At 41.1% G+C, this 15,258-nt stretch overlaps 2 protein-coding genes across 4 annotated transcripts in view; one reads left to right on the forward strand and one right to left on the reverse strand.

The window, feature by feature from the left end:
- LOC115402365 (glutathione reductase, mitochondrial-like) overlaps positions 1-2,435 on the reverse strand; it is a 7,653-nt gene extending 5,218 nt beyond the window's left edge. Inside the window, exons 1-4 of one of the 3 annotated variants that reach the window (XM_030110884.1) lie at positions 2,248-2,435; positions 1,704-1,863; positions 536-562; positions 348-436 (exon numbers count right to left, since the gene is read on the reverse strand). In XM_030110884.1, the coding sequence (XP_029966744.1) occupies positions 348-436; positions 536-562; positions 1,704-1,863; positions 2,248-2,309 (338 nt within the window). In that variant the 5' untranslated portion in view covers positions 2,310-2,435. Of the gene's footprint in view, positions 1-347; positions 437-535; positions 563-1,703; positions 1,969-2,247 lie in introns of those variants that run through there. The other 2 variants (XM_030110876.1, XM_030110891.1) reach the window with 2 other exon arrangements.
- Positions 2,436-3,050: 615 nt separating this feature from the next.
- Positions 3,051-14,360, forward strand: LOC115405828 (uncharacterized). The gene is made up of 2 exons (XM_030115566.1): positions 3,051-3,200; positions 9,635-14,360. The coding sequence occupies exon 2, from the start codon at positions 9,771-9,773 to the stop codon at positions 12,222-12,224; it is 2,454 nt and encodes an 817-aa protein (XP_029971426.1). The 5' UTR covers positions 3,051-3,200; positions 9,635-9,770; the 3' UTR covers positions 12,225-14,360.
- The last annotated feature ends 898 nt before the right edge of the window (positions 14,361-15,258 follow it).

A 15,258-nucleotide genomic window follows, 5' to 3' on the forward strand; every position in this document is an offset into this window, starting at 1 on the left:
ATTATTTTTTTTTGCATCACTGATCACTGTTCACACATCGTGGAGTTTTGCAGGAAGCATTCTCACTGGCAGACCTGAAATGACCTCCTCCTCATCTCACTGTGTTTGAAGTCATTTAACACCCTTTCCTCATGTTTCTCCCAGCCACTCCCTCTACGGGCTTATCTTCAACGGCCATCTTGACTTGACTGGACGTGCAAGAAAGACAGAAGTGGGCTAAAGTGATGCAACCAGAAATCTAGCAAACTGCGGCGGAGCTGTGAAGTAAAACACCGCTTTGTTCCAGTAAAAAACAGCTTTCAAAAGAGCTTCAGTGGAAAAACACTGTAGGAGTTACTGTAACTTACTCCCAACTGAAACGAGCATTTCCAGCATCGAAGCCATAATCACCATGATCATGCAGATACTCGGCATGAACGGCTGCATTCCACATAACCTGTGAACAAACAAAAACCACAGGAATCGGCATCTTGGAGAAACTGTTTGCATTATTTAGAAAGTGAAACGAAATGCAAAAACACTAAACCAGCTGTACCTTCTTAGGGACACAGCCAACATTGACCTGAAAACAGCGAAAAAGAATAAATTCATTGTAAGATAGGTTCACGTAGGATAATACACATCACAGAAAGAAAAAAAAGATGGATATGAAGAAAATAAAGCGGTGATTGCAAAGCTAAAACTAAAAACAACCAAATTATGTGCAAAGCAATGAAAACATGTTTCACTATAGCTTCATGTCTGAGAGAGGTGTACTCATTTGAATATTCAGCCTTTGGTTGTCATTTCTGTATAAATTCCAAAATGATACATTAAATCTTTCAGATAAAATGCCATTTAACTATGGGCATATAGCTCTGCCACAATGACACAGCGTTTAAAGTTATGACCTGTAGTCGTTGTTTTATTGTCACTCAAAGCAGTGGCCATATTCTGAACACAAAGACTAACTTCTGACAAAATAACTTTACGTATATTTAACTATTTATGGCAAAAATAAGCAGCTTAATAAAAAAATGACTTGTGCATTTGTCACATAGATAGGTCTACTACATTTTATGTACAACTATATGTATTTAAAAGGTTAATGTAGTGTGTGGAGGAATAATACTACCCCCTTTCAATGCACTTCATGTAATACAATACATCTAATAATGGAAAACAAAACCGCCTTGACTTTATTCTAGGTAAACCATCACTCTAAAATAAAATATTAATGGATTATGTTACTACTTCTTTTACCCCAGACACTCATTTCGTTTTAGCTTTCTGGTAGTATTTATCATTTTTTGTTAATTTGGAAAGTGTGTGGGTGATGTTAATGTCCATTTTTGTGTTGCTGCATTAGGGTTTTAAAAAGAACATCTAATTCAATCTACTTCCTCCCAGTGGTTTATGGCTCTCAAAGTTTACAACTTTTTTTTTTAAATGACAGAATTATGTGCGTGGGATACTTTTTAATCTTTAAATCAACTCAGGGCCTTTTGGCTCGTCTGCTTTATACACTTGGCTTCAGGACCAGAAGAGCCAAACAAACCCACGTTTGAGATAAACAATAAAAAACACACACACACACACACACACACAGACAAAAGGAAAGCCCGGAGGTTTCGCACTGAGCCTGGCAACTAACGGGAGTGTGTGAAAGAGTGTGTGAAAGCGCAGCCTGGAAGAATGACAGTGTTTTTTTGATCTTTACTCACGCAGGTACCTCCGAGTTTGTGACTCTCGATCACGGCGGTGGCCGCTCCGAGCTCCGCCGCCCGCCGAGCCCCGGCCAGACCCCCGGACCCGCCGCCGATCACCAGGAAGTCGAAGCGGGTCGTCTCCGCCGGGTCCGAGGCCATGCTGCGGCGAATAAGCCTGCGAAAAGACGAGGAAAGTTGCTTGTTGACGATGTGGGCGATCCAGCAAGGAGCTCGCGTGCGGGTGAGCTGGATTAATATTGCCATAACCAGGAAGCTCGCAGGCGCTATGTGCCGGGCCAGATGGGCGATGGGAGGGCCAAGTGAAAGCCACTGCTGTGTCATTATGAATTGCAACAATGGTGTGTAAATCCCAGAATCACTTTTCACAATAGTCATGGTGATCCTCACACGAGCTACAGTATGGGGGTACAATAACAGGTGGAAATCAGATTTGCAACAAGAATATCAGCTTCACTTTAAACTGAGCCCATCCAGATCATATAGATCTAAACAGTGAATACATGTCAGTTATGTATTATTAGTACGCCTTATCACTCACCTGGATGACCCCAGAGTCCCCGAAAGAGTAGGAAACAGCCTGCAGATTCTTATGAACACCATGTTAGTGGATTATTTAGGGCATTTTCCTCCACAGCGTGTCCTTGTTTACCTCTGTGAGGCCCCTGCGGCCCGTGGTTTGACTTTATTACATATAACACAAAAGCTTCAAAGCACTTCCTGTGTCAATGTGCGAACTCACAAACACAAAGCCGTTTAAACACACAGCGGCGACAAAAAACGACCCCGCTGACCGTCTCTGAAACACGAAAAAAAGAAGCTCAGACTGTTTCAAGCCAACATTTTCACCAGACAAGTTTACATTTTTTTTAAACTTGTCCGGGAATATCGTGTAGGTGGAAGTTGTCATACTTGAGGGCGTAGATATCGAATGCGGCCAAAGCTTTGCGCTGTTTCTGTAGCGAATGTGGATCACAATGGGGATAAATATCATTTTTTGCGCAATTCGGGTTGGAGAATCTCTCCCTCGCTGCGGTCTTTTTGGTGGATTTCATAAAGAGAAAAGTAGGGCGCAATCATTTCCGGTTACACACTTCAAAATATAACCTGGCATTAGTAACACAACACAATGCATGGACGTATCGAGTATTTTGACAAAAAATGTTTTAATGAAGGAATCAATTCACTAAAAAAAGCAACTTGCAATCCGTTCAAAGACAACGAGATACATTATTTCAAAATTAAAATAAAGGGGGATAAACAATTCGCTTCATTTCAATGCTTTTATATTGACATTTACCGGATATTGCTTTGCTATCCTAGCATCAGATGCTACCGTCCAGCTAACCCTCAGCATAACGGCATTACGATGCTAACGATTGATAACCATTGACAACCATTAGCATCACGTTCAAAAAAGGGATTTTACTCGTTTTTTCTCACTCGGACAAGGCGCCGCAGACTCACGCCCTGTTTGACAACACTCCAAACCAGGTATGTGTGAGGGATATTCAAACCGAGATCGTGTTAATGTCACGGTTGTCTCCGTGAACCTCTGTTGTGGTTAGGCAGGGCCTCTTGCTGAGGTTCAAAGGGAATACAGCTCCGGGCATCACAGGCTTCAGAAAATTAAGCTAATGCGATTTGACATGGAAAAAACAGCTGTGATGTTATTAACGTGTACTTACAATGTTAGGACATGGTGAAAAGTAGCGAGAGACATTAAAGAAATTGCTGCAGAAGCTGTACGTGAGGGGGAGGGGCTCAGCGGGCCTCTCCTCTCCAGCCGTCTGAGATGTCATATGTGGATGTTATCTTCAGTATTCTTCATCGATATGCTTGCTGACTCCGTATTGCATCCGGGCTGATGTAAAATAAACTAAAGAAATTGATAGAAATAGAAATGCATTCATACTAGGGGAAGACAATTTTGAATACTGAACGATTCACCCGGCTTTTTCTCTCTGATGCTGGTTGGCCCTTCAGTGGTCATTACAGTTTTATACACTCAAAAAAACATGTGGCATGCAAAATTAGGTGGCTGTAGTTGTTGTCAACCCTTTATAGAAATGTGCTGTCTTGCATGAATAATAGACTCACAACATAAGTCATTACAGTTGTTTTTTTTTTTCTGAATGAGTACTTGGCAAATCTTTAGTCTGGACTTGTTTTTTCTTCAAAGTTTCTCAGTAGAATGATGACTAGTGTATAATATATTTTTTTTATTTTTAATCTCCTGCAATGTAAACATTTGTTTCAGTAAGGAAACTTACAACGAACAAGGTAAAATTAAATATAATTGTTTCCTTTACACAGTGGAAGTTAAAGTATCTTTTTGAAATTTTATTTAAAAATTAGTTGTCGTCCTCATCCCTGTTGTTTCCTGTTAATTTGTTGGCATCAGCCAGGGTCTCTGGCCAGTGAAGGTCCTAAGCAAGTACAAATCATGAGATTCTATTGGCCAGCTATACTCCTATGATACTTCTTATAGCGTCATATAAAACTGTGTTGTGCTGTGTGTAGTGTTGGTTTGACACAGATACTGTGATGGCAGCATTATGGGTCAAGATAATAACTGATGTGATTTTGGCCTAACTTAGAAAACTTAGAAGTGTACAGTTTAGAAATACTTTATTAGTCCCAGAGTTGTCACGATCAGAATGTCAGACATTCTCGATCTGGCCGGCTTGACATTGTTGTTTCTTGATCTTCCCAAAGTTTTCGCAAAAATACGATCTGAAGACACAGACACAGGAGAGCACAGTTCTTCAATCCAGAAAAGAGTTTATTCACAAGCAGTTGATAAACTGAGCCATGTCCCATGCACCGGCTGATTTCATGATTTCACTGTCCTCTTTTATAGTCAGACCCTTTCCGGGTTCCTATGGTGGAATGTTGTCATAAGCTCTGTCTTAAAATAAGGACTTTGGAACACCTCGAAAATAACCATGTCAGCCATCAAGACTTTTGAAGCTGCCAGTCACCCATCTGTTTTACTCTTGTCTCTAACGCTCCTTGTCCTTGAATCCTGCTATTTGCTAACACCATCATTTTCTGATGGTTTTTACTAAAAAATAAACATAGCAAAACAAAAAAATTAATTCCATGATATTTTTATTTTGACAAATGAAATACAGGCATTTTACTTGATCAATCCCCATCAAGAGTTTTTGTCTCTTAAATCATCTGTGCCTATTTGCTGTTGTGCTCTGTCAGTGACTGCCCAGAGTAGTGTTGCCCTTGTTGACTCACTGAAAAGCACTAGCCATGTAAAGGCTCTTCCACACTTTCTTCGTTGCACGTCCACAGTCCACTTTGGACATGCACGTGAACCACTGAGCCACGTACTGTTTGATTCATGCAAGATTTGAGGGTTCAGACTGATCCCCTGGATGTAAACGAGGGACTCAGACACCCTATTTCTTCTCAGGTCCATCACCAGCTCCTTGTTCTTTGTTACACTGAGCTGCGAATGGTTCTGCTCACACCAAATGACAAAGTGATCCACTATTGCCCTACACTCAGTCTCATCCCATAAAAAAGAGCTTGTATGATCATGTGATCTGTGTCTAATTAAGTCTTCCGAGTGAGACAAGTCTGGATAGAAAATCCAGAATAACAGACACAAATAATTGTCGGGCACATCACCTGAAAATCCACCATTTATAAGAGGTGAAATATTTGTCACACGGTGTGAGAGGGCCTTTTGGGTTTGAGGTATGCTCAAGTGTGACAAACTGAAATTCTTTACAAAGTTAAAATTTAACCACATAGCAGCACTACGCAGGAATGCTCTTCTGTGCCTTAAAAAAAAAAAAAAATGGCAGAACACCCCACCAAACCTTTTTCCCAATGTTTTCCATGAAATGGTGTGGGTATTTTGCAGTGTGTGCCACAGTGTGGCTGAACAGAAGTAGATGTGCTATCTGGATATCCACTTCACCCACTGTGGAAGACTCCCAACATTTGACTGTAGTGCTGGGGTGGCGTGTCGAAATGTGTTAATTCTTAATCATATGCTTTGTTTAGCCAACAGGTTATGGAGTGTATTAAATAAATAAAGGACTTTGCATTTATTTGTATTCTTTACTTAATAACACAATAAAGGATATTTAAACAAAATCAAATACAAATTCAATAGAAAATAAAAGTTGCTGAATATTCACAAAATTAATTATGCGGATACCACCACAAAGTCTGGATATTCGAGTATTTAGGTCCAGCCCTGGTTTATAGAGAGAAAGCCAGAGATAAAGAGTGAATTACAACAAAACTGATTTCTCTTCACTCTCCATGCAGTACTTCATCAGGTCTGATTGTGACTCCGAGGGGGAATATAATATTAGAAATCAGCCTTTCATGGGATGTTTTTGGAAAGCACAGATGCTGAAAACAGTGCAAGTACTGCCGGAAAACTGGAAGTAGCAGGTAAAATAATATAAGAAAGGAAGAGTAAAGACAAAAACAAAGTGACTTATGTTATAAACAAAAGTTGAACATGATGTTGAATTTTGAGAAAATGCTTTATTTTAATAGAGTAATAGAGCAGTTTTCATAGTAATAATCAAGAGATTAATTGGCAGAAATAATCTGTAGATAATTTGTTCCAAAAATAATCATGAGGCGCGGTCCTTTTTGATTTGTCTAGTGCTACATTTTCTTACCATTTCCCATATAGAGTACGTTAAAACTAAGATTTCTCAAACCATTGCTGTTCTGTACAAATTGAAAGAGTCACTTCACAATAATTCTTTGTTTCTGTTGTACAATTCATTGATTATACCATATCTGACCTACTGCGTTGAAGTCTGGGGAAATGCTTGTAAGACCTACATTGAACCACTCTTCCTTTTACAGAAACGAGCGATTCGTGTGGCGAATGGAAGTGGTTACAGAGACCACACTAACCCAATATTTATAAAATTGAAATCCTTAGAAATTAAAGAATTGGTAGAACTCAACCTTCTTAAAACAATGTATAAAGCTCACCGGAAAAAATTACCATTTAATTTACAGAATAGATTTGCAAAGCGAGACAGTCAATATAGATTAAGAGGCACTGAAGATTTCAAACGACCGGAATCAAGAACCAAATTGAAAGAAAGATGCATCACAACAAAAGGAATCAATTTATGGAATAAACTTGACAGTGAAATTAAGAGGTCTCAGTCCATTCACATCTTCAAGAAATGTTTAAAAGCACAGTTATTGGGAGGGTACGACTCTGTTTTAAAGAATGGTCAAACTTAGAATGATTGTTTCTTTTGAAAATATTTCATTAAGTTTTTTTTTTTTTTGTATTTACACTTGGGAAATGGTTGTATTTGATCTGCAATTATTTGTGAAATGGTTGTATTTGTATTTTGATTTAGTGAAATGGTTGTATTGAATTTTGCTTTTTTTGTGATATGTTAACAAATCTTGACAAATTGTCATTTATTTTATGTTGATAGGGGCAGACATAAGTCTCACTTCTTTCTGTTCCTTTGCATTTCTTTCTTTTAAAAAAGAATGAAACAAATAAAATCAATCAATCAATCAATCAATCAATCAATCAATCAAACCATGGCATAATCAGAGATGTTGGCCCTCTGCTTCAACCGGTCGGTTTACTGGATAGCAAAGAAGAAAAGAATATAATTGAACAGCAGATAGTATCAACATGCCACAGGATGATGAGGGTGGAGATTATAAAACACAAAACTGCTTCACAGCCTGACATACATACAAGAAGATAGAGAGAACAGATAAATGGTTTTGTTGCTCCAAGTTAGAAGAAATGATCGCTATTGAAACTACTGTGTTATGAGTGCAGAGGCTGAAGCTTACTACTTCATTTGGGCTCACAATGTCTGATTTGAGGCTTACACTTATCAGGAATGATGTTTCTGTACTAACATGGGAGCTCATGTTTTTTGTGATCATTGAATTAGGAGATGGTATTGATTTGTGTGTTGTTTACCTTATAGATGATTGCTTTCTCTTGTTTCTGTTTTTCTGTCATGATGAACTTAAGTCAGACTGAAACGACTCGGGCAGGTGAAAACAGCTGGCTGACCTCAGAAGATATTTATACTCCAAGAAATATTAAGTTGTTTGTTTCAAGTTCTTTTTCATATCGTAAACCAAAATCATTTTTTGTACTTCTAATTAGGGATGTGCCAATTTACGATATAATCGCGATTTACGATATTGGACAGCCGAGATTATCATATCACGTCATTTACAAGATATCGTCTGTTTCATCTGGAGACAAGCCCGTTACCGAAACAGCTACTGATCTTACCCAAGGTGTCAAAGCCTCTGCAGCAAAATGTACTGCAAACCACCACAAAAGTCCCAGATCCATAGAAAACCACTAAAGTAAGTAATTTTATGCCAGGATGATTAAAACGAGGCATTAACGCGTTCGGCCCGACAGACACTGTACCGCCCCCCTCAGCTGCACATCCCGACACAAAACGCAACAGAACCAGAGATCCGTGTGCTCCATCCCAACGTACTGGGCCTCGCGTGAAACTAGAAAACCTGCTCTTTAAGAGACACCAGGCAGAATATTCTCTGAGCCGACCGCCTCCCGTCAGCGGCAAAACAAACCCAAAACCCATCTTTACATTTCACAGCCAGCGCCTCACATTGCACGTTTCTCACACACTTCTTCGCCAAATCTCAAAGCTGTTCACACCAAACACAACATGTTTTATTTCCTTACCGTTCTGTGGTCATTTTCCATCTATCCACGCTCTCCTCTGACCAAAATTAACTTCATAATCCTCTGCAGTAGTGACAGCGCGTCATGCGCCTGAATGTTATTGTCGCCATCTTGTGGGCTTGTCGTTAATCTTGGGAGTTTAAATAAAGTTCGCGTCTGGTGAGCGTTCATACGATATGATACACGTGACTGAGGCATCATCCAGCTGGGAGACATCTTTTAGCATAACCGCACGAGCGCCGCCGCCATCTTGGTTCTAAAAGACGCAGCAGTGCGCACCGCAGAGTGAGACACACGCGACACACACAATCAGTGATTGTTTCTGTGATATTTGGCAATTTTTTTTATTCTGAAACGTGCACATTTATCTTCATTGTGCGTTTCTACAGCTCATTGCACATTGTTTTTGTTTTTTTCTTCATGTGTTTACATGTTGCAAAGGGGATTTTTTTTGTTTTCCCTGTCATATAATTGGCTATTTTTGTATTGATTTTATTATTATAAATATATTTCAGTTGGAAACTAAATGCTATGGCTCAGTCATTTATTAAAAAAAGTATTTTATACTGTGCACAATACTGTGCAAAATTATAAGTTTCTGCACAAAAACTGTGCAGAAATGTATGATATAGTGGCTAAATATCAGAGCCAAAGGCTGCATTGCATACAGACTCCTGTAGTGGAAATTAAAAGTATTTTAAAGTCAGATTCCTTTCAAATAAGTTATAAACCTACTTAGTATAGTTTGGCATAGGTTGGTCTCCAAATGGCCAAATGAAGGGTTCTCCTGGTTCTATCCAAACTAAACACTATAAAATCTGTGTGCTTTATGCTGATCTCATGAAACCTGGTCCAGTTGTAGTCCAGGAGCTGCTGAATGCAGTCAGCGGCAGCTTTATGGCTGCTTCATTGTTATCATGGTGTTTTTCAGTATGGAATCTGGAAAAAAAAACAGGCGAGAGTAAAAGTTTAATTTTTTCCCTCTACTTTATCAAAATGTGCTCAGGCGTGTTAAAATGCACAGTGTTGTTGACAGATGTTGATGGATTTCACAATGTTTTTGAGCATTTTCAATAGTATTAAAAGCAACGCACCAAATATCGTGATAATATCGTGAATCGTGATATTTTGGGCCACCAATATCGTGATATCAAATTTTCATATCGGCACATGCCTACTTCTAATAGATTTTTTTTCCCTTGTTTGCCTTTCACAGGAGCGTGATGCCATGTATCGGCTGTCCTGAAGGATAAACTTTGGAGACTTCACGTGGCGATGGATTCACACTTCACTGCTTAGCTGGAGTCTTTAAGTTTACGAGACCAACTGCCAGATGACCGGTGGACCTCGTCATGAAGCCCATCAGCTATCAAAGCATGCCATCTTCTGTGCACGGTGGACATCCCACCGTGGACCACGTATTGAGCACTTCAAAAGTGATGTACTGTGAGAAGTGTGGCTTTGCTTCGACAGACGCCTCAGTCTTTAACAAGCATGTGATGGAGCATGCAGGGACACGATTTTACTGTTTTTATTGTAATAAAGTCTCCTTCAGTGAGGCTGAATTGAATGCGCACTTGAAGCAACACACATCGAAATATCCATTCATATGTCCTCACTGTGGACAAGGCTACATGAGGAGACTGTGCCTTGTGAAGCATATCGACCGCTTGCATAGCAAAATCATCAGTCAAGGACCTCCTAAGCCTGGGATGACAAAAGCGCCACTGGTCCCCGTCTGCAGTGCCTTAACAAGTACGTCCACTGCTGATTCAGCACCACTTCGGCCGCTGGTCCGAGTGTCGGTGCCCCCACCAAGTATACCCGCTGTCAGACTGGGGAAAGACGAGCAGAGGGGGAAAACTATGGACACAAATGTATCGCATGTCGCTAACGGCATTTCAGAACGTTCCCCCTTCAACGGACTCATTCAGCACAACAGGGCTCTGACAGTTTCTCTGCCGGAAGAAGTGTCAATCCCTGCTGGCTGCCTGGTGGAGCTTGTTGAGGTAAAAACTGTCAATGGGACAAAGGAGTTAAAGCTCCGGCTCGTCTCTCAACAAGAAAACGAGTCTGTTATCAAAGACACAAGGACCATGGTCCCTCAGAACCTGGCTTTGGGAAAGCCATTGTCCTCCACAGTGAATCACCCAAACACAGCGAGGTCTAACAGTATGGGCACGTGCATAGTCAACAGGAAACAATGTGAACAGAAAGCTGTGACTGTTGAGCACCCAGCTCCAGCTCCAGTGAGCATTTCCAACAGCCTCCCGAACACTGTCATCAAAGAAAAGTGTGGTTTAAAAAGACCGACGCAAGAAATAATCAACTTGGACTCAAGCCCAGTCCTAAACAAGATTCAAAAAACTATCCTCAACCCTGTAAGAGAAGGCAACAGTAGCACCAGACTGCCACCAGCACCCGTCAGCCCCAAGGCAATGCCATCAACAGTCGCCCCCCGGGGAGTTATCAGCATGTTGAATAGCACGATGCATCCGGACAGCAAAGTTACTGGTGTCTCTCCGAGAGTGGTGGAGGAGAGGAAGCTGGGGCGTCCGGAGCTTTTCCTCAATATTCCACCCAGGAGGACAAGCGACCCCAAAAACATTCGGGATGTGTCGGTGGCTGTGAAGGTGGAGCCCGGGGTGAGCCACCTCAAGAGCAGCGCGGTTCCCAAAACCATGAAAGAGTCTGTGTCAATGACCCCGCAGTGTTTAAAACCAGCGCCTCCCTCTGTGAGCGTTCCAGTAGTCACAGCTGCTCAAATTAGACCGCCAGCGGTTTCACTCAGTAAGGATACTGTAGTCAACAAACCTTTCTCATTATCCAGGACTCCTAACATCCCCTTATCAATCAAAACGGATTTCCTCTCGAACTACAAAACGTCAGAAATCTTTTCACGGTCTCAGGACGTCAGATTTAATGAGATGAGAAAACCGGAGAGTTTTCCAGTCATCTCGTCTGTGTTTTCATTAAGCCAACAGCCAGAGGATGATCAAGGTCCCATTAAGCCACTTGTCATGGCTTTACGGGGAATTGTGATGGATAAAAATCCGGGTTCTGCCAGCGCAACTCAAAATGAGGCTAAGATGCCAAGGATCACAGAGGAGATCAACAAAGCCCCGTTAACTGGCCGCTGTGCTCAGGTGGACACAAAGAACGAACCCCTCACCCACGACCTGACGCTGACCGAGCAGATAAATGACTCTGTGAAAGAAAAAGACTCTGTGAAAGAAGAGAAGCCAGACAAGGGAGATCAGCAGCCTTCTGCACCGACCCCCGAGGACACCTGCGTCAACGAGGAACAGAACCACTCTCTACCCGACGCTATCAAAAGCAGCGAGTCTACTGATTCAAAATCAAACACAGATGAGGAATCTCAAATTTCCTCGTGTGCAGAGGCTTCTCCCAACCCGGACCCTCCTCAGCAAGAAGTCAGAACTGAGCAAGGCATCTCTTCAAAGTATTTGACAGTCTCTCTGAAAAGGGTACAAGTTGGCGTGTGGAAAAAATGCAAGAAGAGGCTAAAACTGAGAATATCCAGATATAAGACTCGGGTACCTGTGGGTGACAGCTGGACAGTCATTTACCCGACGCCACTGAAGCTGGACCAGCTCGTAAAACAGCCGGGTCCAAACCAGCCGGTGGTGGTGCTCAACCATCCAAAGCCACGCCTCCCTCCACGGGGACTGAGAACTGAAGGCTCTCAGGTGGTTCCAGAGTACCATATCTTAAAAATGAGACTGAGCAAAGTGATGGGGCGGAAGTATAAGGTGATTGGGTACACTGTCAGATTCCTTTCATGAATGTATTAATTACTGTATCTAAACAAACATGTACAGTTTTGAGAGAACGGTTAGTATTCCACCTGGACAATGGTAGTTATCAAAATATCAAGACCGTTTTTTTTTTTTTAAGTGAAGCATTAAATGGATGTTATAAACATCTGAGTATTGCAGAACGCTGTCTTTTATGTATTATACGATAATTCCATGATATGTTTCATGAAAAATGGGTGGGCCCTCTGCTATAACCTGCACTTAGTAATACAGGTGTTAAATACTGTTCCAGAAATAAAAAAGAAAAAATAAACAAACCAAGTAGATCTGTCAGAGATGTCCAAGCATGCGGTTCATTTCAGTGGGCGTAGGAATTTTCTTGCTTCTTTTGAATCTGTGCGTCATCTGACTGAGCTCAGACTGACAGCTTAGTTAGACTTCTCACACAGCAGTTATTAAATATATGTGCTGATGCTTTATGTACAATGTCATTTCTTTTGTTTTTGTTGGTTCAATGTCACTTGCAGTAGTTGACAAGGAATTCAAAGTAATCTTAGTCAAGTATTGGACTGAATCCCGTGAATGGATCAGTTCAGGTCAATGGGAGTGAACTCGTCTGGATCTAAGCTGTGCGTCCTCGACACCAACACATGTTTCACAGTCGTGAAATGCCCGAACAGCTGGCATCTCTTCATGATTTTCATCCAAAAAAAGTCAACAATCAAACATGTATGACCTTATAGATCTTCAAAGGACCCGATCACTTTCGATTCTTCTAATAAGAATGATTCGATGCAAATCCCGTCTGTCAGTGTTTCGACGACGCATTCAGGCGCCTGTCCAAACCATTGTATTTGTAAATGATCGCCGAACCGTATTGTGTTTCCAGTCACTGGTCTCTTCCTCAAATGACACCTCGCAATGTAAAGCCGTTGTAAGGTGTAAATACTGTAATTTGGATGTCATGTTGCAGGAACATGAAAGTCTGGCAGTCGTACCCTGGTCTACTGCCATGAGTGAAGTTTTTAGACTGAACCGATGAATGCGCAGGTATATAAAATACTATCTTAAAGTGACGTGGTGGTCACAGGAGATAGGAGTATGACTTAAATTTCTCCTCTGTTTTCTCACTTTACATTTTATTAAATTATTAACCAAGTGTCATCTACTTTGCACAGTACTGTGGATCACCTATGACGCTAAGAGGAGGTATTCACCACGTTGCTGGCCACTCCTGGTGATCAGTTTGAACACTTGGGATTTTGGCCTGTTCGTATAGAGGAGCATGAATTTGTTTATCATCTGTCAGGATGGAAAATGTAAAGAACAACTTGTCATTTTTAAAGAATCATTCGGAAATGTTTCTTTAATTGTACAGTTTTGTGTGAATTTGCCCTCTTTCAGTTTTTGGCCTTTGTAATTAGTTGCATATGTTTTTGTGCCTAACTCTTTTGAGTTTCCATCAGGTTCCATCCCACTATAGCTTCGATCTGTCCTCGGGATTTAAAGTCCTGCGTGCGGCCACGGCGAAACGAAAGCCACCCAGACTGGTCTATTAGTGCAACAGTAAAGAAAGCCATGCGCTTTTCATCCCTTCATGCTCGGTGTTAGAGGTGGTTCTTGAATGCGGGGAACTCGTCGCGTCCTTCGTGAACAAGCGATCCTGATAGCTGCCAGACCTGTGTTTTCTCTATCGACAGCATTAGGACAGCTGTTTATGATGTACTGATTTATGAGGTGCTAGACCTATAATATTAGGGTTTAGTTGCCTCCCGTTTTTATTTTGTATATATGGTTTTGGTCAGGCTAAGATTTTATTATGTGTAAATATATATAAATATATCTATAAATATAGACTGCTGTTCAGACTCCACAAGGAATGGTCTCTTCTGTTCTGACATGTACGCTGTGCTTTACTTTTACCGGCGGTGCAGTGTCTGAAGCTGCTGTGCAGTCTTTGTTATAAATCATATTAAAGTTGTTTCATTGTTTTGTTTTCTCTGAATCACTTTGGTTTTTTTTTTTCTTCCATTCTTCATTTGTGCAAAACGTTGTCCCTTTCCTGTTAAAAGTGGTCTTTGGTTCTATTACATTGCCAGTGTTCATTATTATTGTGACCTTTGCTTTTATAACAGTTGTGTAATTCTTTCTTTTTCTATTAAAAACCAGATAAACTTGGAAAAAAAACTGTCTGTGGCCTTTTTGTTCACCTGAATTGCGCAATATAAAGTTTTCTCATCATTTTGATATTCATTTTCAGAAGAACACATTTTCCATCATCTTATTAGATTCAAACAATTGTGTGTTTGGTAGATTCTCCTGAACAGTTTCCTTTTAAATGGTGTTGTGGATTTGCATCCGTGGGATTCACCCTGTGAACAGGTGCGTCCTGTGCTTCAAACGTTGCATCCGTTGTTCATCTGCAGACTTCACTTGAGTGAAAAACAATTGTGAAACTGAGGAACATGAAAAAAAAAACACCTGAACAAACGTCCGAATCGTCCTGAAGAAGGAAGTCAGTGGTGTAAAAAGTAAGATGTGTGAAACGGGTCGAGCACAGGAAGCAGATGAAGACAGAAGCACTGAAAGACACTCAAACAACTCCAGGAGCCCAGAAGCAGAGGAGGAGTCAAAGTATGACAATCCACTGTTTTCAGACAACTTTGTGAACAGAAGCCTGAACGTAGAACCAATAAACAGCAAGACAAACAGGAAGAACCGGCTGGAGTTTAGCAAGGAGAGCAGAGATGAGAATCACAAAATTCAGGGATAAAGGTGCCAATGTGGAAATACTGAAGTCAGTATTACGTACAAATCATGAAAGGAGAGCATTTAATAGAAGCATGCCTTCGGCATCAGTTGCAGTTTCAAATATCTCCTGCTGTTCGTAAGTTGATTTACTGTCTGCTGAGGTTTGGCATCCCGCTCTGACTGCGGCCTTCAGGTCATTGAAGCTCTGGCGAACAGTACGGAGCCTCTCCCCAGCCACTCAGCTGATCCCAGAGCTGTTCTCTGGTGAAAGTAAAGATTAGTTCCTCTGATTGGCGTTTCATCCGCATAA

This window comes from Salarias fasciatus, chromosome 2 (genome assembly GCF_902148845.1).
Source record: "Salarias fasciatus chromosome 2, fSalaFa1.1, whole genome shotgun sequence".
In the NCBI taxonomy this organism is placed as follows: domain Eukaryota; kingdom Metazoa; phylum Chordata; class Actinopteri; order Blenniiformes; family Blenniidae; genus Salarias; species Salarias fasciatus.

Bases quoted from the DNA above. Each gene is read 5' to 3' on its own strand.
- LOC115405828 (XM_030115566.1), top strand. From the start codon at position 9,771: ATGAAGCCCATCAGCTATCAAAGCATGCCATCTTCTGTGCACGGTGGA.